The sequence below is a fragment of the Lactuca virosa genome, chromosome 1 (assembly GCF_052849685.1).
Source record: "Lactuca virosa cultivar CGN04683 chromosome 1, Lactuca_virosa_CGN04683_v6, whole genome shotgun sequence".
NCBI lineage: Eukaryota > Viridiplantae > Streptophyta > Magnoliopsida > Asterales > Asteraceae > Lactuca > Lactuca virosa.
In genome coordinates, this window is record NC_136426.1 from 172,667,317 (window position 1) to 172,692,425 (window position 25,109).

The following is a 25,109-nucleotide window of genomic DNA, read 5'->3' on the forward strand; positions in this document are numbered from 1 at the left end:
AATGCATGCATATGAGTTATTAAGGAGAAACGTACCAGTGACCATTGTAGGGTCGGCAACCGCTTCCTCCTGGCCTATAGCCAAAACTCTTCCCACTCCGTCGACATTCCCTGCCTTCGGGCAGTTCCTCTTGTAGTGGCCCGCCTCACCACATCCATAGCAAGTCTAGCCCACACCAGCGCCAGGGACTTGGGTGATTGGCCTTGCCGGAGCCTTGCAGAAACGGGTAGTGTGCCTGTAACATACACGTTTTGAGATCGTGTTTTATATAAATAATATTATGAAATATTATGTGATATTGAGTACTGAGTTCTAACAGATAGTTTTTACTAGAAATAAGGTAAAACTATGTTTAGAATCACTCATAAATTATTGGAAGTCTTATGAGATTCCAATTAAAAGCTAAATAGTGAAATTTAGCGAAAATATAAAACTTGAAATAAGTAAAAATTTATTGTTGAAAGTTGTAGATAATCTTGTTAGAAACACGTAGGCGAAAACCTCGTCGAAATCCGACTTATAACGAAGAAGTTATGACCAATCGAAGATCCGCGATAAAACTGACACGGTGCCGAATGACGTAAAAAGTAAGTTTTTGATAAACTACTTTTTAGCCTTAGTGATCTAAATGAAAGTCGTAGTATTCGTTAAACCGAGAAGTTCGATAAAAAGAACGCCAAAATCTGACTTCGTATGAGGAAGTTATGATTTTTACAAGTTTCAGCTTAATACTAGACAGCTAAAAACTCGAATTTTAGATCGAGTGATTTTTAGCCGACACAACCTAAACGAGAATCGAAGGTCTCGTCATTAGTAGTACAACGGTAAAAAGTCTGACGAAAACGGACGTCGGATGAAGAAGTTATGAATTTTTAACGGATTTACCAGTCCCGGTCTGTTAAAAATAATAATATAAAAATAAAGTCAAAATTTTCCGACGATGTCTAAACGAAAGTTGTAGAGCATAATTTTCTCTACGCGTGCATATAAAGAACGTCAAAAACGGAGTCCGTATGAGAAAGTTATGGATTTTACAAGATTGGGCACATTTTTCGAGAAATTTCACATGAATAGTGATTGCCACGTCACCCTCGCTCGGAGTTGGCCACGTGTCCGAAGCTGCTGCGTGGCATGTCCGAGAAGCGACGCGTGTCGCACAGGTGTCCGAAGAAGCACGTGATCCTCGCATGCCACACGTGATCCTCGCATGCAACACGTGATCCGACCCTCGTGTCCTCCTCCCATTGGACCGAAGCAGCCGACCCAATTCGAAGCAGCCAGCTCTCCGGCCGAAGCTTCGCCCTGCTGCCGCGTGTTCCGAGCCTCGCACACATGCCCTCCTCTCCTCGCTTCGGATCCAAGGCTCGCACCTATATAAAGGGTGCGAGACCTCCCGGTTACATGTTTGAATTTTGGTCTTTTTCACCCCTTTTCAACATTTTCTTACATTCCGACTTTCCCCGAAGCCCCGATACTTATTCCAAACCCCGAAGCGCACCCCGAGATTCCCGAGATTCCCGAGAAGCCCGAAAAATTTATCTTTTCGGTTTCGAAGCTCTACCTTCGCAGAGCCCGGTTTTCAAGAAAACTCCCGGTTTTCAACGAAGAAAGTCATATTTAAAGCCGAAGTGCTGCCCAAATTACTATTTTGACCCCCGGTTATTTCTCGGTGAGTTTAATATATAGGAACAATTGTATGTTATGTGTTATATGTGCTATGTGCTTTTCCATGTTATCATCTCGAGTTGCTGTATCTGCTACTTTATAGCAAGGCTGTACCTCTGACTTGAAGTGTATGACATAAGCATCACTTGGGTATTGGTATGAACCGTTGACCATGAAGTGTATGACATAGGCATCACTTTGGTTTCGGTAGTATGCTAAGATAAGGTTGAAAGCCTAAATATTCTAGCAAAATGATATTCTTGAGTATTTACTGTGCCATTTGTGCTGAAACTTTATTGATTTTATATCAAGTATGGAATTTGTTATGTCTCATTGATTAATATGGAAAGCTTTTCGCATTATGCATTTGTTGTTCCTTGTTCCTCTTTGCTTCTGGCATATTACAGTATATATATGGCATAACGTTATATTGTATCTATTATTGAACTCACTAAGCGCCACCGCTTACCCCTCTCAATGTTTAACTAATTTGCAGGAGATAAGCATCCAGTATAGTTATATACTGGTAGCAAATTTTCGAATAGTTTGAAACTATTGTATTTTGCACTCCCATATGTATAAATCTATAGAATCCTGGGAAGTTATGTACTATATAACACTATGAGATAGTGGGTTTGTATCCAGTAGTTTGTAACCGTTTTATCAATATAAAATATTGTTTTATGAATATGCATGTAGCATGTTTCGGAATAACAATTGTCAAATATGAAAGTTTGGGTCTTTCAGAAATATGAAAGTATAGAAAGGGGTTCTTTCAGTGCCCCTTCCTGTTGCAATTAGAGCACTACATTTCCCGGCAGGGTCCATTGTGGTGGAAGCTGCATTTATTGCACTTCGGCAAGTTTCCCGCGTACTGCTTTACCGGAGCAGCAGCGGTAGGTGCTATCGCAGCATGAACTGCTACGACCTGCTGCTTTTTGGAAGCTTTCTTCTTCTTGTCATCCCAGAATTTCTGCTTGTTATCAGCGGCTTTGGAGGGTTCTGAGATGGCTAGGGTTGTTATTGATGGGGTTCGGACCCCATGGTCAATGAGCCTTTCTGCCAATCGCTTGGCACAATCGAAGGTAGTGGGGTTGGAAGCTAGGATATTCCCCTGAAATGGAGGCACCAGCCCCCAGATATACCTTTCCACCTTCTTTCCTTCAAAAAGGACCATTCCCGGACATGGCGCTACCAGATCGCTGAATCTGGCAGTGTAGGAGACTATGTCGGAGCCCTTCATGGTTAGGCTACAGAGCTCCTGCTCTAACTTTTGAACTTCGCCCCTCGGGCAGTATTCCTCGATCATAAGCTCTTTAAGAGCTTCCCAGCCGATGACATTTGCCACTATAAGAGATAGTGACTTGACATGGTTGTTCCACCACGTCAGAGCTCGGTCCGCGAAGGTGCAAGCGGCAAATTTTACTTTGCTCCCTTCCAGACAGGATCAGATCTCAAAGATCGACTACGTCTTCTCTAACCGTTGCGAGAGGGCAATGATTCCGCCAGTTCCATTGAAGGCCCTGGGTTTGCAGCTAGTGAAGTCTTTATATGAGCACTCCCTAGAGCGCACTGGAGCTTCAGCAACAGAGGGAGGCACATTAGTTCCACTCTCGCTAGTACCGGTAGTGGTGAATTGTGCTAGAGCTGCCGTAACAGCCGCATTCACAGCAGCTTGGATAGCTACTGGGTTGTATTGAGGAGGAGGAGGAGGAGGTGTTTGATTCTGAGCAGTGCGTCTCGTTACTCGGCGTGGAGGCATCTTGTAGCTATAAGATCACAGAGTTGAAGGTATTGGTAAGAATTTAATAGTGAGTATGATGAGAGTGACTCATGAACTGACTCTCCATAGTCCAACAACACAAATGAGAGTATGATTGAATAGAAATCTAGTACTAGAAAGATGTAAGCATTTGGATAATAATTTCCGTGAGATTAGATATCTGCCAATAATACTGGTATTACATATGTAACAAGTTCAAGAAAATGACCTAAGAGTAGGTCTTACATCAAACCAAGATGAGAAAATTTTGACAGAATAAAGACCTATCGACCAAAAGTTTAAGGTCTTATCATAGACAGGAAACTAAAACTATAGTTTTTACATAGGCCTAAGTTATATCCAAAAGAAAAGGGATGAGCAGAGTATCCCGTATTGACGACGAGAACCCCTTGGGCGAACCCTTAAATCATCCATCAAACGTTCCATTTCCAGAAGGCATCGCTCGTACACTGGCTGGCGCACGTGATGCTCTATGACCTCAACCCTAGTCTCAGTTAGCGCTTGAAGTAGAGACTCACGGTCCCTTTCAGCTCTCTCACTAGCATTTTCCAGCCGACGAATGTGAACATTGTTGATCCCTGTATTGGCATCAAGTTCCGCAATACTTTGGACGGTTGTCCTTCCCTGAATTTCGTTACGAGCAACCCGGTGAACCAAGATAGGCAGGACCCTGTCCGCTGAGCCTCTTTCGCTCACGTTGTAGAAACTTCAGTCTCCATTGAACGAGATGGGTTGACCTTGTTCTTGGCTCCATGTCTCCAGACTCTCCACCCACAGAGGCGTCGGGCCTTGAAAAGTCGGACGTTGGTTTTGGATTTGGGTTTTGAGCCACCAGAGGTAGGTCATTGACTTCTGGCTCGGAGTTAGAATCCTCCGGGAAGTTCTCAGCAAAGTCATCGTCCAATAGGATTGCAGGTTCTTCTTCCGGCTCGACATCGAGCCATCCTCCGTTATTTTGGTTGGGGAAGTACGGGTCTCCGGGGATATGGAATCCAGCCATGTTATCTAAGCGAGAAAAGGGGTAAAGAAATAATTAATAGACGTACTAATTAATATAATTATAAGATGATCCTTACTAGTTACTCCAACAATTGTGTAGTGTATACCAGTCATATGCAACCAAAACAGGATAGACCTTCGAATAAGTGGTCCTAACTCTAAGCCCACAACCAAACAAGGAACAGGGAGTAAAGCAAAGATCACAAATTCTAAGTCGATAGCACCCTATTCACATATAACCTTAGTGTATCCACTCAGAAAGTATTGGCATACTACTAAAGACCTTTTTAGTTTGCACATAAGTAATTATAGTAACACAAAATACTCCTATAGTATTTTAAGCTTATGTTATGTTCTAATGTTTTCATTGTAGTAGTGTTGGTAAGTTTTTAGACTTGCTGCAACATCACAACCATTCCTAGGCACGTGCAATCACTTCTCGGAAAGATATAGTTGATCAGGCTATATCACTCCCAGATCTGATTATATGTCCCCAAGTCTACTTGTGCTGTCCAACAATCGTAATACTTTTGTTCTGTCCTAGTGACACTGATTTTAGTATGAATGCAGGTATGTATACTTTGGTTAAATGTTTTATTATTTAAAAGTATAAACTCTTGGTCAGAGTATTTTAATCCCGTTGTGTTTATAGTTGTATATCTTTTATGGGTTGATATACTCAATTCACTATAAACGGAGCTCTGATACCAATCTGTCACACCCCAAAACCTGAACGGCGGAAACGTTCGGGGGCGGAGGACGTCATGTACAGTATCACAACAATGCACAATAGTAAACAAGCAACAACATCATCCATTACATTAATAGTAATAATTTTAATACAAATGTGTTCTGAAGTTTATAAGACACAAAAAAGTATAATCAAAATAAAAGATGAGTCTTGAATGTGCTCCATCTTCTCAAAAACCTGGCCATCGGTACCTGTCTACTGGTGACCTGAGAATACAAGTTATTTTGAAAGCGTAGATCAGCATTAAAGCTGGTGAGTTCATAAGTATTTTAGTGTCATTGTTTGTATAAGTTTGAAGAATGTACTTGTAAATGTTTGATGTAAAAGTTTGTAAGTATTTGATGTAATTCTTTGTAAACTTCCTAGAAAATCCTATATTTTCTACTAAAGTGGTCTTCTACCAAGACCCAACTGTTCTCTATTTTTGTTCTTTTGTAAAAGTGTGAGTTTTCCCAAAGTATGACTATCATTACCAAAATATAGTTTCTCATTACCGTTTATGTGAGAAGATCACAATGTGAATGAATTGGGAAAAATAAAGATGTACTATAGTTTTATCTAGGTAACTACTAATGTACTAACTACCTTTAAACTTGTTAGTTAATTAAGGTAAAATGTGATATGATTGTAACCATACTCGATTGACCAGTATAACACACGTTTGAGACGTCGAAATGATATGACATTCGTCACCCGCAGACCTGCAGGTCCCACTGTAGGTAGCAGCAAGGTGTAGGACGGTCAGTCCCGTATAGATCTATACACAAATTCACACTCTCCCTCTTGGAGACTCTGGGTACAAAATGTGACACAGCAGTATATGCCGAGCCATGAAGTAGTATCTCACATTAATGTTATAGTATTCTTGTATTTGTATAGTATGTACTAGTGTAGTGTATGTTCTCTCCTTCTAGTATGTAGTATGTTCTCTAGTGTATAGTGTGTAGTATGTATTTTTTCTCGTTATAGTGTTCTCTAACTCATGTATGAACTGACTCTTTAGTATGTTTCGTTGTTCTAGCAATAGTATTAGTGACTTCCTAAACTATACCTATTATAGTTTACTAGCAATGTTGTTTGTATGAATAAACATGTTTGCATACCTTTGCTACCCAAAGGTCTTGAACTAATAGAATAACTTTTATATCTATATACATACACATAATATATAACTAAGGTTTAAACGACCTTCAGACAAATAACTGATACCCTAAGTCCACAACCAAACAAGGAACAGGAAGTAAGGCGAGCTATCAGTCCTAAGTCCTTTCAATCTTAGTTATAGAACTATATCTATATAGATATGCTTTTGACAAAATATAAGCTTAAAAGAGTTTAATAGAAAGAATTTAACATGTAAAAGAGTGTATAAAACGATTTGAAGCAGTTCGTTTGATAACACAGTTTGAAATGTAACAAAATCCATATGTCTGATAGTTATTAATCACATGTGATTGATATAATAACTATAATAGTTCAACTTGTATTCCCCCCCCCCCCCCCATAAAAGCATTTAAAATCATTTAAAAGATAAGTTAAGGGGTATGAACTCACCTGCAGTGAGTAGTTCCGATGAAAGAGTGGTATAGGATGCTAAGTGTCAAGTGAAGACTTGAGCACACACACACGGATCCTATTTACCATATAATGACACATATATGTATATAATTAGTGTTTAAACAACTAATTATTCAAGGAAAATACCCTAGAACTTAGTAAACACTTAGATTCAAGTGCTAGAAGTACAAAGGGTTGCATCTAAGGAGTTTAAGGCCACAGTATGGTGTTTACAGCCATGTGTTCACGGCCACAAGAGTTCACGGCCATGTGTTCACGGCCTGATGAGTTTACGGTCGTAAACTCATGATGATTTGTGTCAAAAGGTGTTTTAAGGTCTTACAATCCACAAGGAAGTGTTCTAGCCCTAAATCCAAGCCTTAGGAAGAGTTATGACCACATTTGCACCATTAATAAGGGTTTACGGCCAAGGGAGATGCTCTTGGCCGTAAACTCTCTTTGATCTTGGATATTGGATGATTTCAAGTAGCATAACTAGTAATTACTACACATAGGAAGGTACTCAAGAGTTTAGAAGTCTTTAGGATGGATTTATGGTTCAAATGCACCTCTAACTAGGGTTTACGGCCAAGGGAGATGCTCTTGGCCGTAAACACCTCTTGTTCTTGGGGAAAATGGACGTTTTCAAGGTGTTTAACATGTGTTTCAACTAGATATCGAGTATAGGGAAGTTATACTTACGATATAGAAGCTAAAAAGGTTGATTTTGGACCAAAACACTAGTGTGTGTTCTTGGTGTTCTTGAAGATCTAACCCTAAAGATGATGTTAATGGATGGAATCAATGGGTTATGCTAGATAAGAAGATGTATCAACAAATCAAGGGATGAAACACTTACATTTTTGAAGAATAAAATGAAGATCCAATGATACTTGAGAGAGAAATCGGTTTCTAGACTTGAAAATGGTAAAAGTGTTGGAAAATGGCCAAGTTTTACCTATATAGCCAAGAGTTTACGGCCACCATGAGTTTACGGCCGTAAACTCATGTGCCCTGGCCGTGAACTCCTCATAAAGGGGTTTATGGCTTGTTTGTTGGTTTTGAACTTCAGTTGACATATCCTAACACTTAATCCTTTGACGCACTAGGCTCAGAATGCTCAAACAGACTCTAAACAGTGCTAATAGATAGCAGAAACAAGTCTGCCTTTGATTGAGTTGAATAGTTGTACAAGATAGAAATTTCGGGTTGTCAAATAGTCCATGTTATATGAAAAACATTGGTATTATATTTTCATAGGGACAGTTAATGAGCAATGTAACCGTAAGGAATGTGTAAATTTTCGAGCTTGAGGTGGCAAAACATATAAGAGACATATAAGGTACTTAATAACGTCTTAAATGCAAAATTAATCTTGGTTTGTATTCCATATCTTTTTTACTTTTTGCTTTACTTTGTTTATTATGTCATACCACCCATTATAGAATTTTATATCTATTGTTTGATAATTATACTATTGTTTTCATATTTGCAGTTTATCATAAAGAAATGGAGGCCAAAAGATAAGAAATCGAGAAGTTGTATAAAAAATATAGAAGTTAATTTGCCTAAAAAGCAACCCATCCACCTCAGACTTTAATATTTTAAACAATCCACCAATTTTGATACTTTTAACATATGTCCTTTGATTTTGTTATTTTGTATTTTAGTTTTTGTAGTTTTTGTACATGAATAGAACATAACACAATGAATTTTGGTTTTGCAATATATGATTTCAATTTCATATGTGCATTTGGTTACAGAATATCGAAGATTTGATTGTAGCCAACTGACAAATCTACAAATGACTACCAACCACACCTAGCAACAAATATTATGTTGCTAATGCAAAATAAACAACATAATCTGTGGCTACCCTAAGCTAATCTGTGACGGATTACCAACGGAATCCAGAGGTTCCTTGAACAATTTTTGTCGTCAGGAATCCGTCGCTGATAACTAGCGACAAGGGTTTTTTTTGACCGTCAAGCTCCGTCGCTAATTCATCGTTCATAGTCTTTAGCGACGGAATTTTCCGTCACTGATACATCTGTTTCTAGTAGTGGTAGCAGATGCAGTTTCTGTAGGTGGCGGCAGAAGGTAAACTGTATTGCCAGTTTCTAGTAGTGGTAGCAGCTGCCAGTTTCTGTAGGTGGCGGCAGAAGGTAAACCGTATTGCTAAGGTCTAGAGTGAAAATATATACTCTCATCTAAGAAAGAAAACATAAATAAAAATCTATATACCAACACGAAGAATCAGCCAACTGGCTTTTATCATATTTCTATGTTAAATTATGATCAGATTACATTATAGAAACAAACTAAATATAATATATTGAATCACATTATAGGGATGTCAATAACTTTGTAGGACTTTTATCCCACTTCTATGTCAAATTATCATCAAATTTACATTATACTATTGTCCAAGTTGGGTATTGTATTAATTATTTGTACAAAGCGACTTCAGTTATTAATATATATTTCCATACAAAATTTATGTTTATTTTTTTCACACTCTACTTCTTTTGGTGTTTTCTTATAAATTTCTTTCCACAATTTACATGGGTATATAGTGAGGTCTATTTACACATGGTTATTTTCTTCCATGCGGTAACAGGGAAGCTAATATGTAATAGAATATGTGATTCGGTTTTTCAGAATTTTTATTCAAAATAATGTTGCAAACTAATATACTCGTATAGTTCCACGTGGGCAGCATAAATGAATACATTATCTATTAACAAGTATTGCCACAAATATTATAATTCAAAAAATATTAACCTAATACAGAAATTTCACAATTTAATCATACAATTCGAATATATAAATAATGTGCCAAAAAGTCAACGAGAGAGATGCCGGCAAACAACTGCACCAAAATAATCACTAGATTTTTTTAAAATTATGTATGCAAGCTGTTATTTGTAATATTTTAACGGAATAATGACCTCAGAGCATAACGAACTTTCAACTTTGGTTACATTTAGCCATTGATTTTTTTTATGCTTGATTTAGTCTTAAATTATTTGAATTGTTCACATTTTACCCTTATGACCGGTTATTACCGGTCACAAGGGTAATATATGAACAATTTCAAATAATTCAGGGGTAAATCGAGTACGAAATGTTCAACGATTAAATATGAAAAAAATTGAAAGTTTGTTACCCTTTCAAGTCATTATCCCGTAAATGATTCTAAATGTTATGAAGAATAAGCTTAAGCAGAATATGAAGGTCATAAAAGTGGGGATGTTATAGTAATTGTGTGATATGCATTTATTGTATAAGGTACCAAAAATAACACTTAGAAATACAACCGTTAAACCGATAGTCACATCCAATTTAAAAAAATAAATTTATCACTGTTGGTTGCACTAAAAGTATAACACAGGGAAGCATGGTCGAATCTTCAAGGACACAGCCTAACGGTCAATGCATTTTTTCATCAGGCACATTCTATTTAAAACATATATTATTAAAAAGGGGGTTTTTGAATTAAACTAAAAACTAAAATTGCAGTGATATTAAATTAAACGAAAATCAATAATAAAAACGATTTCAGTTCTGCTGCAACTTTCCTAATCATGCAATTAGTTCATGACTAGTTATTCAGAATGCATTCTATCTAAGCTAATACTGAGAAAACCTAACAAGCTCTAGTAAAATATCTTTTACCTAAATTAGTTAATCAAAACAAGCTTTTTGAATTAACCCAAACTTTTTATTGTTCAATTAAACTAGCTCTTAATTAAATCAGAAAAGTTACTTTAAGTTCTATGTAAAATTCCCAACAATACCCAATACTTCACACAAGCTCGGAAGCGTAAAAGTATGATTTTTACTGTTTATACCAGAGTTAAATCCCAACACGGAACCAATCTGATACTTGTTACTTTTACCAGTTGACAAGAACAATTATGGATTCTATTAACTGATTAACTGGAATGATAAAAACCTAGCTAGGTGATGAGACTAATAAGAATTAAAACCAAACATTCATTAAGTTCAAAACGGAAAAATCTAGATAGAAACACGAAACTAAAACAAGATCTAAAAACTAATCACTTGAAATGTACTAGTGTATGCATAACTGTAAACTAAAGTATAGCCAGATATGGCTAAAAATGAAACTAAACTAGATAAAAGAAACATTAACCAAATAATTCTTCTAAGCTAACCGAAATAGATGATTAGCAGCCTTCAGATCTTCAGAAATCGTTGAAAGGTATCATAAATCGTCTTCAGAAGAGTATTATGCCGTCTGGAATCGTCTAAACCCTGAATAAGATAATGAGGGTAGTATTTATATGCTTGACGGAAACTTCCGGAGAAAAAAAATGAAAAATTTAATCGGAGGTTGGTTATATGCGATCACATATTTTCATAAAAACGCGTATCGGTCCGATTTAATGATGTACATTGCTCTTTTGGGACTTTTTGGCAATCCTGCGATTGCAGGTTTTTGTTTATACGATCGTATCTTTTTGATTTTTTTTCCTCAGATGAATTTTTGGCACGAAAAAACCTCGAAGACAACCTGCAATCACAACCTGCGATCACATAATCCCAACCTGCGGTCGCATTTTTGGCCTATGTGGTCTGAAATTTCGTCTAGTTTCCAGAACATTTTGAATCTTGTTAATCGGAGTTACGGTTAATGAGATATGGTCAAAATACTGACTAGGGTCAAAGCTGCCAGCAATATCTTTTAACTTCAAATTGTAGCAATTTGTCTTTGTATGATTAATTTGATCAAAATTTTCTTGGCCAAACCATCTTCTAAGCATTCCTCAACATCCTCCTTCAGTTCCAACTCGATTTAGGCTCCAAATATGTAACTAGCTGCTCCCAAAGTACTACTCCACTCGAACTATCTGAAATTCACACAAAATGCTTGCAGTACGAGAATTCTGATAAAAGAAATGAGTTGAACATTATTTAAACAAATTACTTGCAAATGTGCAAAATATGATGCTAAATCCTAATAAATACTACCCAAAAGATGCATAAAATGGCATCTATCAACAACAGAATCGACTTCAGTCACATAGAAACTGAAGGAAAAAATTATGGTGGTTTCAGACATATAGTTAGGACATAAGCAACGACTTTCACTCCAGATGGTAGAGATAATAGTTATAGATCGATACTTATCTTCCTAGTTATTACTTGTATCTACCTTTTCTATTTGTATGTTGGTTCTATATTTACTTCTCATTTGTACTCCTTTTGATTTTCGATCTTATTTTCAAGTTTATTGTTCCTATATGTGTCTTTTTGTCTTTGTGAAACTCTACTGAATATTTCTTCTTGGTGGGTTGGTTTTTCACTTATAGGTGAATAAAAAAACTCTAGTTAAACGTTTATCTTATGAACTGGGATTTAAAGTCATGAACTAAAACATGGTTATGTGGGCACGTATTCTATTCTGTAATACTCTTTACAAACATAACACAAAGCAAATCGTAGTGACTAAAATCAAAATTATTAATTTAACTATTTGCGATCGGTAGGCAAATTAAATTAACATTTTATTACAAAAATGGAAAATGACTTAAAAGGGTACCAAACTTTCTACTTTGTTTATATTTAGTCACTGATTTTTTTTTTGTGCTTGATTTACCCCTGAATTATTTGAAACTGTTCACATTTTATGTTTATGACCGGTTGTTATCGGTCATTAAGGTAAAATGTGAACAATTTCAAATAACTCAAGGGTAAATCAAGCACGAAACAAAATTCAGTGACTAAATGTGACCAAAGTTGAAAGTTTGTTACCCTGTCAATTCATTATCCCTATTTTAATGGAACCCGAACCATTGACTTTAGGTACCAATACACCGAGTCACATGTTGGATTCTTTTAACTTTTTATAGAATATATTTATTTTGTTCCTGAAGTCCTGATAATGGAATGATCCTCTCCCCTGTACCACCACAACAACCATAACTATAGTAGCCACAACAAAAATAGACTCAGCCGCCACAACAGATTACTGCTCATCAAACAGCTCAATCATCGTTGTCAAGATAGACCCAAAAACCTCTGGGATGGCACCCGAACAACCGCAACTACCTCAGTGGAGATTAACTCGCGAATGTCATTATATGTCTTGTGCTTCAAGTAGTACGTGCCCATACTATCTTCCACATCTACCTATATTTGTTTCAATAGATCGTCACAGACCACTCGAATACAAAACCCCATGACTAGGATACACATACATCCTATACACACTCTGTCGAGAGTGGCTAATCATCCCTCAAGTTGGCCTATTACCATCACATACACTCATAGAACTTCCACCAACCCTATAACCACACGCACATACTAATTCTACATAACGTTGGATTCTATAGACAACCAAATACTTGATTCTATACTAAGCCAACAATGAGACAAGGAACAGGAAATAAGGCTAAATCAAACATTCTTTGGCTATAAAATCTTGGTTATGTACAACTATGATGCACAAACTAAACAACTACAGTAATGATGTCAGTTTCCTCTAACATACAAGAAGTTCTTCTAGGCTATCATGCATCATATATAAGACAATTTTATCATGCATTTCCTGAAGATCCTAGCCTACTACTAACATGTTTTCCTACCATAATCATCATAAACAAATAAAAGTGGGGCTAACTTGGGGTATACTTTCTTGCTCCGACTGATCGTACACATCTCATCCTTCCTTGGTTACTTTTGAAAACAATTTTGAAAAAAAAAATCCTTATTTTGAGTCTGGATTACAACAAATGCTCATCCAATTCTCTCAAACCATGGCTCTTATAGCAACTTGTATCATACAAAAAATCACGTTAAAATTTTCATTTTCAATTTAAGTAAATATCATTGTTTCAATAAGAACCTAAGTCATCAAGCCAAGTATCAGATAAAATTATGCCAAAATCGGAGTATGATAAAATCTCGAAAACATACCACTGAAGGATGAGTACGATCGCGCCTTCACCTTTCCCTATCCACTTAAGTACCTAAAACCATAAAATCAAATAGTAAGATAAAGCTTTGTGAGTTCGCCCAAAGTACCACGCTTGTGCAAACAGATAACAACATACATTTATGAGCCTTCAGCATTACTAGACTGCCTCACAGGGACTGCCTTCTATTTGGACTGCTCTCCAAGCCTTCGGCCTAACCGAACCACCTCGTATGTAAAATTTTGTTTAATTAATAAATAAATAGATAAAATTGATGAACGAATAGTTGCCCTAAATCCGTATTATTTAATGGGGAATGGGTTTTAAGAAGCCAAATGTTATAAATCGGATCATTCAGGGGCTAAAAAGTAATTTTGGAATTTATTTTGAAAATATTTTGGAGGCCAAGGGACTATTTGGTAAGTATTAGACTTAAATTGTAAAGGATTTCAGGAGCCTGGATTAAAAAGGGAAATTTCGGACTTAAAATCAAAGGAATTGGGGGAGCGGGGGTATAAAGAGTAAATTTTGGGCCTTGGTTGCAAAAGTGTTTACGGGGAGGGACCGATTCTGCCATTATGGCAATATGTTTGTGTACCAGGTATATAAGCGTATGAAACCCTAAACCTAAGGGTGATTGGCTGCCGCTCTCCCGTTTGCGGCCGCAAGCCTCCCGACCCCCACCACCAGTTGTGTTCCCTTGCCTGTTGAAGCCGGAGTGCAAGTCACCAGCCACCGGGAAGCACCGGATCATCCGACGTTGTTGTTGATTCAAATTACCGACGAAGAAAGACGCCAAGGAAGCGTCCCGACTGTCGCGGCGTTCATTTACGGTTGTGTACCCTCACTGCCTCCCCGCCGTAATCAACCTCTCCTTCCTTTTCTGTGCATCGTCAGCCATATCACCAGTACCGCCAATTGAGATGACGCCTCCGAGGTGAACCGCCGTCTTGCGCTGTTGCTGTGATTATTATTTTTGGGGTGGATTGCCACCGTTCTCCCACCATAAACGCCCCTCCGTTCCTGTTCACGGCCGGACTCGTTCACGGCCCGAAGTGATTGTGGTGGTTATGTTCGATCGTGATGTAAGTATGAGGCTGCTGGATTGACGCTTGGCCGGAAACCCGAATGAAAGACCACACTGCCACCACTCGCCACCGTCGGCCACCACCAGGTGGTTATATGTGTGTGTGTGTGTGTCATTTTAGGACTAAAGCCTTGTAAAATGTAATAGAAAATGGAATAATGAAAGAAAGGAACCCTAACCACCACCGTGAGGTGGTGGCTGCCGCCACCGGCCGATGTGTCGGGTGGCGGTCTGCCTCGTTGGTATTGAGACTCGTATGGGATGTTTGGATAAGGGACTAAACCCTAATGGGCCTAATGAACTCTAATTGATCAAATGACCTAGCTATTGGGCCTATTGGGCTAAGATGGGTTGGAAACCCTAATTAGGGTTTGAAAAACCCTAATGTCATGAAACCCTAATTTTGGGGTTGATCGGGACATGCTCGGGAATTATGTAATAAACTTAAATTATTAATTAACAATAAGTGGCAAATTAACCTAAAGACAATATTGGACTTAATAGATTAAGTCCTTAATGGGTTAAGTAGGAACACTTAACCCTAATCGATATTTTATGTGAGAAACCCTAAATTGGATTTGGGTTCTTATTGGGCCAATTGGGAACATGTTATGGACTGAGGAAATCATTGGGCCTTAGGATAGGACCCGTTAGAGAGGCTTAGGCCCAATTTGGAAAATTAGGCCATAAGTGGGCCACAACTGGGACTTGAGGATTATGAGAGTTTGGGCTGTGGGAATGCCCAATGTTTGGACTAGAATGATTGGTTGGGCCTTAAAATGAGTCCATGTAGAGGTGTGGGCCTATTTTGGAAAATTGGGCCATATGTTGGGCTTTGGCCCATTACTTGGCTTTTGGGCCTTTGGAGTGTGATTTGGACCTTGGGCTTGGTACCCAATTATTAATTGGGTATTGTTTGATGTTGGCAGTTCGGGAATCAGTCAACCAACCACTGGAGTGGCAACCACGGGACTTCAGCAGTGCGAGGTGAGTCTTCTCACCATACCAATGAGTCTAAGGCACCAAGGCCGGCCCATGTTATGTTATGTGGTACACTAGCTGTAGTAGGGATATGTGGTATGATAGATAGTTGTATGCTAAATGGTATGCTAATGATTATATGCTATGTGATATGCTAAATGTCTTTGTGATACTTGCATGGAAGACTCCGGGGGGAGCCCATGGCAATTGGATGTAAGACCATGTGGGGTAGCCCACGACATTCCTAGGTGAAGACCATGTGGAGCAGCCCATGACACGTTGGATGTAAGACCATGCGGGGTAGCCCATGACATTCCTAGGTTTATGTATGCATGGCTTATGTGATATAGGTAGCTTTTATAGCTAACAGGATATGTGATATGTGGATTGTGTGTGTGGTATGCTCTGGGAAACTCACTAAGCTTCGTGCTTAAAGTTTGTTTATGGTCCCAGGTATCATCGATTTGGAAAAGAAGGGCTCGGATTGATCGCAGTGCACACACCTATGATTTCCGCAATTATTGATTTTGGGATGAACTCTGATAAATGTTTTACTTAATGATGACTTGAGGTGTTTGAAATAAATGGTATCAATGTTTTAGCTATATTAAAAATAAAATTTCTACCATTGATTTTTGGGTTGTTACATCGTAGGGCCTACAACTTATCCGGAACGCTATCCGGCCTACTGCCTAAGTGGACCGCCTAACAGGGCTATAGTCTATTCAGACCACTCTTGGTATCTTGGCCTTCAGCACAAAGCAAGACTTCCCCGAGTATCTTGGCCTTCAACACGAAGCACGACCACCTCAATCCAACAATGACAATAACACGTCGACATATACAGTAACATTTAATAGCCAAAAAATACAAGTAATCATACAAATGTACCATTCTATCCAATAAGCAACATAATATCATCCAATTTACTAGGATACATAATCTAGTAGGCCGACATTGGTATCATCGACCGATAAGTACAGTGACGAAAACTCACCTCACAGTTTGAAATTTAGCTAGGCAGATCACTGCCCCAAAAGCTATCTCTATCGGTCACCATACAATAAATAGTGACCTAAATTCAAACTACTACTCAAATTATCCAAAATGGCCTTAAGTCAAACTTGGTCAAAGGTCAAAGGTCAAGGGTGAAAGGTTAAAAGTCAAAAAGTCAAAAGGGTCAACACAGACTGTAGGTTATTTGTTAAATTAGTAGTTGTGAGACCCGTATACTATATGAGTTTATTAAAAAAAACATAGGTCAAATATGAGGGTTTACAAATTTAAGAGTTTGAATTTATGAAGAAAATAAGAAAAATATTAAATTATTGAAATTAAAGTGTTCATTTCACTTTTAAAGTAAAACAAATAAACTAAAGAAATAATTGGGTTTTAATTTAAGAAATTTGAAATGAGAAGGAAAGTTGCACTAATGATATTGATATCTATTTATTATTACATTTATTACAATTATTACATTTAATTACAATGTGAAATTTAATAAAATGGGAAAAAAAACCATAAAATGAAATATAGAAAAAATTTTATTTAAAATAATCACAAAATGACATGTAGAAAAATGATAAAGAGTGTGCATGTTTCAATCTTTTTTAATAAAGTAGATCAGGAGATTGCAATATAGAAACAAACTGAATATAATATATTGAATTACATTATAAAGGAGTCAATAACTTAGAACAACATTTATCACATTTCTATCATAAATTATCATCGGATCGGGTATTGTAATTTTTAGAAATTGATAGAAAGGGACTTCAATTATTAATGAGAAATTAAATATCCTTTTTTTCGAATGGCGAATAACATTTTTAGCACAAATCAAAAAGACTCAGGCAAGAAGCTTAAGCTAAAAACAAAGAGTCTAACCGGATATAGGAGAACATTCGTAAAAGGAGACGTACACCAAATCGACCAATCAAGATAACATATATTGGAACTAAATTAAATTCAATTATATGTGCTAATGGAAATATCAACACCAACTTAAGGTGGAAAACGTGATCTTCAACTTAAGCTTTTGAACTTTTTTGTCACTAGCCTTAGAATTCAACATCTCCAAAAGATCCTTCCACAAATCAGAAGGTTTCTTGAATACCGCAGCCCACCCCAGAAGCCAATCCATAAACCCTTCACCACCTCACAATTGAAGAAATCGTGATCTAGAGTCTGAACGATAATACTCCTATATTTTCTTCCTACGTATCCTTCTACTCATACTGAAACTGTGACATACATATTAAAATATTTTTAGTTTGATTAAATGTGACACATGTCACCATTTGACATGGGTAGGTAGATTATTAATATATCTTTGCATACAATAGAGAATTATGTGTTTTTTTGTGCACAATCGACATAGTTTGGCTTTCTTATAAATAACCTTCCTAGAATTCATATGGACATATTTTTCTGGATGCTCAATTTATCTCCGGTTAAATAAAATATGTAAAATAAATTAATAAACGTGAAACCTACTAACCTAGAGCTTTGGATTAATTGGAAATGCATTCCAAGAAGTCCGGCCCTTGAAGCAACCAATTGGGGGAATTGGGAAAATCATCAAAACGCGTCTCCAAGAACATAAGTTGCAGCGGATTTAGTCCAATAATTAAAACTGCCTGCGGTTGGCAAACGGTTTCAATTCTTTAGACACCTGCCGCATCCTCGTCGACATATTTTGACCCACATGAGACCTCTTTTCCAACCCTTTAGGTAACAAATTCAGTTGTGGATCTTCCACGTCAGCTTTGTCACCCGTTTTCACACTGAACACAGACATCGAGTCGTCACGGACGTCCAAAGTGATTTCAACATACTCATCATCGTTCGACTTCACAGTAGTGCGGCGGTGGTCTTCTATCTTTTCTAGTAACTGTTTGGCTTTTCTTTTTTCCATATCCGTACCATGTTGTAGTAAATCCATCAATTTCTCCACGACTCCATGTTGTAGTAAATCCTTCAGTTCCTCCAAAACTGCAGCTGCATACTCTTTGTTTGTCGGCGATCCACTCCCAATAACCTCAACCAGAACAGGCACAACCTCTGCCGTACCAATAGCCAACTTCCCTTCTTCGTGGCTTGAGAGTATGGCTAGAATGGATAATGCTTCCTCCTTCAACACACCCTGTGGTTCGGTCAGAAGCTCCATCAAAATGGGGACTACACCCGCCTTCACCGCCCTTCCTTTGTTATCCCGATCTAAACATAAATTAAACAAAGCAATAATTGCGACCTTCTTCCCTTTCTGAGTACCTGTACTCAACAGTAATACCAGAGGTGGGATAGCTCCTTCAGCACCAATGATTGCCCTGTTTTCGTCAGTTACACAGACGCTTGAAATGGTATCAGCTGCATTCTCACACGCTTCCATTCTACCTACCTTCAGCACAAGAACAATTCCTGGGACAGCCCCGCAAGAGACTATGAAGCCTTTGTTTTCTTCAACATTGGATGATTTCTAGAATACCATTCTACACATGTGGTTTTAATTTGTCAAGAATGGGTGGTAGCATGTTTGTCAAGAATGGATGGTAGCATGTTTGTCAAGCTTGGATGGTAATAGACAATTGAATTCATACATTCATTTGCCTATAAAAGGAAATGAAACCAAGCTTATTAAAAACACCACACCTCAAATTACATCTTCATCTTTCTCTCATATTCATACAAATATATATTTGATATATTTGTTTTTCTTTCCTCTATCTCTGTAAACACTGAATATTATAGTAAATTGGTTCTCGGCTTCCTCCGCCCGTGGTTTTTCCCGATTTGGGTTTCCACGTAAATATCGCGTGTTTTTTCTTTTTATCGTTCGATTTATTCTTGGTTGATTATTCAAATAGTTTTATATTCCGTTGAATCGCTATCGTGATATTTGGGTTTTATACTTCGATCTTGAAGTTATCGATTATTTATTGTAGTCGATTTGTCTACAATTGGTATCAGAGCTATCCGGGTTTTCCGATAACGATTCGTAAAAACTATTTTCAACCATGTCATCGATGAAGTACGATATTCCTTTACTTGACAGAAACACAAGATTCCCTCTCTGGCAAGTAAAGATGAAAGATGTGTTGATCCAAATGGATCTCCACAAAGCACTATTAGGAATGGAGAAAATGCCGGCAACTTGGTCGACTGAGGAAAAGGAGATGAAAGATCTGAAGGCATCGTCGCAGATCCGTCTGCATCTTTCTAACGACGTTCTCCAAGATGTGTTGAAATAGACATCCGCAGCGGCTCTCTGGCTAAAACTCGAGCAGCTACTTATGACGAAAAGCTTGCCCAACAAGCTACACTTGAAGCAACGACTTTTTAACCTAAAGATGGGTGAAGGTAGTTCTTTGTCTGATCACCTCTCTACCTTTAAAGAGCTTGTAGGAAATCTGGAGAATATGGACGTCAAATACGAAGATGAAGACTTGGCGTTATTTTTATTATCTTCTCTCCCAGACTCCTACGATCACTTTCGTGACACCATTATCTATTCTCGGGACACTCTTGTCCTTGAGAGGTAATGACTGCTCTTGATTCAAAGGAAAAGATGAAGCAGATAGTTGGGAACAGTAGCAGCGATTCTAAAGCCGAAGGTCTCAACATCAGAGGGAGACCTAACGAGAGAAGTAGCTCTTCACAAAACCGATCTAGATCTAAGTCCAAAGCCAATCGCAAGTATTGCAATTATTGCCACAAGAAGGGACATCTGATCGATGAATGTTTCAAATTAAAGAACAAGGAAAAAGCAAAGGCAATCGCAAAGGGAAAAACAACCAATAACACCGTTGAAGCCGATGTTGCCGAAACTGGTTCCGATGGCGAGCTTCTATTCGTTTCAGACTACGGTTTAATGACCACGAGTGAGTGGGTACTTGATTCAGCGTGTACTTTCATATGAGCTCCAACCGAAGCGTTTTTCATTCATATGAAAAGGTTAACGAAGGCCACGTTCTAATGGGTAACGACACTTCGTGTCGTATTATTGGACGGGGTACACTCAGGTTCCGCATGTTCGATGGCGTTGTTCGAACGATTCAAGATGTGAAGCACGTATCCGGTCTTAGGCGAAATTTACTAAGTCTCGGTACTTTCGAGAAGAAAGGTTACGAGTTTGTTGGCAAAGACGGGAAACTCCATATTTTCAAGGAAGGTTCTGTGGTCATCCGAGGAGTTAGAAAATCTGCAAACCTTTACATTATGGATTGCCTGTTCCTCTGTCTGGGAATTCGGCATCATAAGTTGGTATGTGTAAATACGGATGGCGACACGGTTATCCTCCATTATTTTTCTTAGGAGTTGGATTTCAGCAGCGGATAGGCCGTCAGGACTGGTGGTGTTTAGTTTATCAAGAACACTTTGTATCTACAAAAATGCAAAACTATTTAATATATAGGGAAAGGTGACCGAAATTAAACTATCATGTTGGAAACTCGTTAGACAGATAATATTAGATATGGTTCGAATACAGGGGCAAGGCAAGGTTAGCTATAAGCAAGGTGGGTCATGGGACCCACCTAATTTTTCAGTTTATCTAAAAGTCCTATAGAATTTTTTTAGGGACCAACTTTATCCATAAATTTTTTGAATTTTTATAGATAATTTTCTAAAAAATATTAATCAACCATGTAGTTTTCTATTTTAGGCTTCCCACTAGTTCAATATGGTAGGTAAAAAACACAACAAAATTTAATCTTTTTGACCAAATAAAACTTGTCATATCTATATGAAAATACACACGAGAAACATTTTCAATCACGATGGTTTGATTATAATTCATCTGATCCCTATGATATGTAAAGATATATTCTTTTTTACCGATCAACGGTTTTGTAAGTTCAGTTACTAATTGTTCCCATACAAAAGCTGAGATGTAGATATGTGATCCGTCGGTGTATTTTTGTTCGTTTTGAACATTAATGCCTCAAAGGACAATGGTGCAACATTAAGTAAGCAAAAATAACTCTCTAATTTTGGAGAAAAACGTAATTGATTAAAATAATTTTACGAAAATTTATCATGTTGTATCATCCAAATGTTGTATCATCCAAAAGTACTTTCTTTTTGCATATGAAACTAATTTTTCTTCAAAATAATCATTTGAAAAGACTTACTTGAATAGTTAATGCTCCCTCAATCCTCTCAATGACCTTGTCCATCCTAGGGCGTTCCCTTAAATTGAAACTAATGCATTGATATGCAATTTCTTGGAATATATGATAAGAACTACTATCAATTTGATCACTTATATGGGGATCAATTATGTTGTGTGGCTCCTTCTTACAGTATCGTCGGACTGAAGTCATGAGAAATTGCCGCTCATCGTCTCTGGTGATCATCTCATGATAAACCAACATTCCACTCAGGATTTCAAAAAGTACAGCGCCAAACGAATATACATCAGATTCTTTTCTGAGGATACGACTTTCATGGTAAGTAGGATCCAAGTAAAATTGGGTACCCGCAACCCTTGTATGGAGTTGGGTATCTGGCAGATTTCTAGGTCCCAATTTTGACAAGCCAAAATCACAAACTTTTGCAACCAAATTGTCATCTAACAATATGTTAGAACTCTTCACGTCTCTGTGGTGCTCCAAAAGACCCGAGTGAAGGTAATTCAGTCCTCTTGCAGCCCCAACACAAATCATCAGGCGTTGTATCCATGACATGCAACGCATCTTGTATGGGTCTTGTAGATGATGATCAAGGCTTCCATTTATGGGATACTCATAAACTATAATCATCTCTTCGCCTTCATCACAATACCCAATGAAACAGATGATATTTTCATGGTGGAATTGTGATATCATCTCAACCTCGTTGCGGAACTCACGCTCTCCTTGATGGCTATCCTTACCCAGTCGTTTGATAGCAACTGTTAGGTTTTTCCAATGTTCAGAGAGTTGTCCTTTATAGACTGCACCAAATCCGCCACTCCCAATAAATCTTTGCTGACTGAAATTATCGGTGGCACGGATAATCTCCTCGAGTGGAATTAGATAATTTTGAAGGTTTACCCCTGAGGAGGACATTGTCATTTGATATTGCTGAAGTTCTATGGATATGATAATTTCTGGGTGTACAGATTAACAGCGCAGGGGCTGGGCTGTTCTTGGTGGTTCTTGGCACACAGAGAGTGTCACCAATGTGATGATAGGAGGGCAGTAGCAGATGCCAGTTTCTGTAGGTGGTGGCAGAAGGTAAACCGTATTGCTGAGGTTTAGAGTGAAAATATATACTCTCATCTAAGAAAGAAAACATATATAAAAATCTATATATCAACACGAAGAATCAGCCAACTGGCTTTTATCATATTTCTATGTTAAATTATGATCAGATTACAGTATAGATAGAAACAAAATATAATATATTGAATCAAATTATAGAGATGTCAATAACTTTGTAGGTATTGTATTTTAATTATTTGTACAAATCGACTTCAGTTAATAATATATATTTCCATACAAAATAAATTTATGTTTATTTTTATTCACACTCAACTTCTTTTGGGATTTTCTTATAAATGTCTTTCCACAATTTACATGGGCGTATTGTTCTTTCTTGTTGGCACAAAGGAAGGAGCACTCCATGTGATAGTGAGGTCTATTTACACATGGTTATCTTCTTCCATATACGGTAATAGGGAATGTAATATGTAATAGAATGTGTGAATGGGTTTTTCAGAATTTTTATTCAAAATAATGTTGCAAACTAATATACTTGTATAGTTCCAGATGGGCAGCATAAATGAATACATTATCTATTAACAAGTATTGCCACAAATATTATCAAAAGAAATTAACCCAATAAAGAAATTGCACAATTTAGTCATACAATTCGAATATATAAATAATGTGCCATGCAAAAAGTCAACGACAGAGGTGCCTGCAAACAGCTACACCAAAATAATCACCAGATTTATTTTAAATTATGTATGCAAGCTGTTATTTGTAAAATTTTAAGGGAACCCGAACCATTGACTTTAGGTATCAATACACTGAATCACATGTTCGATTCTTTTTGCTTTGTATAGAAGATCTTTATTTTGTTAATAATGTCGGGTACTTCTTGGGCACTACATGTTATATTCTTTTTACTTTGTATAGAAGATATTTATTTTGTTAATAATGTCGGGTACTTCTTGGGCACTGTATTTATTTTTCCTTTTATATTAGATGTATTAGCTAAGATTACATAAATTTAATTGTGTGTGTGTGTGTGCAAAACAGAGGAAACATAGACTTTTCTTGGGCATAAAACTTGATTGTACTTCTTTCACCCCTACTACTTGTCTGATTACACGCCTAAAAACACCAAAATGAAAGATAAGGTTTACAGATGTTGCATTACTGCTAGGGTCCTAAAAACATGATAAACACATACAACAACATTAAATAATTAACTGCTGCTAATTTATCTGCACTCAAGTGGCAACTGGTCTGAGGCCCATATGGACCAAAACTAACCTTAAGCTTAGATCTCTTGCATCCTTCATTCCCATTTCTGCTTGCAAGCATTAAATAGTTATTTTGGAAGTGCTTTCGTGAAAATATCAACAAAATCAGATTAAATGCTTGCTTTTTAATAGGCATAAGGTTGGCTGCTAAATCAGATTTTTGACAGATTCTATAGTGCATCAAACGTAATCCAAATCCAATCTCCACCATTTACTTTAAAGATGTACAAGTTAGGAAGACCTGTGTAAAATTTCAGCTCTCTCCGACCACATTTACCCTTTGATCCGGCCACTTTATGAAGACTGCACATTGCTGCCAAATTTCCAAAACATCTTCAAATTGCTTCGTTTTATTGTTTTATTGTGGATGTTGTTCCTGGACTTCAGTCGTGGTTGTAAGGCCTTCCATGTGACTTTTATTGGTGCTCAATAATTTCATTACCTGCTTACATAAATCTGTACAAATTAAACGTAAACGAGTAAAATTGTCCCAAACTAGCGATGTAACGAAACGTACACTACTACAAAATAAGCCGAATGCAACCTTTCACTAGCAACCCTTTTAGCATTAGTTGCATTTGGTTATAAAACAACTTTGTTCAACATAATGGTTGCATTAAAAGATTTGATGCTACATTTTTCTTGAAAAGTTGCAAATTTTTGTGAAAACGGCAACTTTTGCTAGAAGGGTTGCATTGTTAAAATTTAAAAAGCAACCTTTATTTTTGAAGGTTGCATAATTATATATTATTTTAATACAAATTTATTTATATTCTCCCACTATATAAAAGTTAAATAGGTGCCTATTTTTTTATTATTAAACTTTCATTTAATTAATTCTTATTAGTTATGTGCCACTAATACGTACA

The 25,109-nt window shown here is 37.3% G+C and overlaps 1 protein-coding gene, 1 long non-coding RNA gene and 1 pseudogene across 2 annotated transcripts; all 3 read right to left on the reverse strand.

Moving 5' to 3' along the window:
* Positions 1 to 20,393, reverse strand: part of LOC145124065 (respiratory burst oxidase homolog protein C-like) — a 111,305-nt pseudogene extending 90,912 nt beyond the window's left edge.
* LOC145161374 (uncharacterized) lies at positions 11,050 to 13,985 on the reverse strand. The gene is made up of 3 exons (XR_013738485.1): positions 13,838 to 13,985; positions 13,701 to 13,753; positions 11,050 to 11,668 (listed from the first exon to the last, which is right to left on the reverse strand). It is a non-coding gene; the product is annotated as an uncharacterized LOC145161374 (long non-coding RNA).
* A 468-nt stretch (positions 20,394 to 20,861) lies between the features above and the next one.
* Positions 20,862 to 22,816, reverse strand: LOC145124076 (putative receptor-like protein kinase At5g59700). Its single transcript, XM_079059301.1, has 2 exons — positions 21,899 to 22,816; positions 20,862 to 21,149 (listed from the first exon to the last, which is right to left on the reverse strand). The coding sequence occupies exons 1-2, from the start codon at positions 22,814 to 22,816 to the stop codon at positions 20,862 to 20,864; spliced, it is 1,206 nt and encodes a 401-aa protein (XP_078915427.1).
* Between the last annotated feature and the right edge of the window lie 2,293 nt (positions 22,817 to 25,109).

Excerpts from the sequence above, each read along its gene's own strand:
- LOC145124076 (XM_079059301.1), bottom strand. The coding sequence starts at position 22,816 with ATGTCCTCCTCAGGGGTAAACCTTCAAAATTATCTAATTCCACTCGAG. Across the intron at positions 21,150-21,898 it reads AGGGAGCATTAACTATTCAA|ATACAAAGTGTTCTTGATAA; the intron begins GTAAGTCTTTTC and ends GCATTTTTGTAG.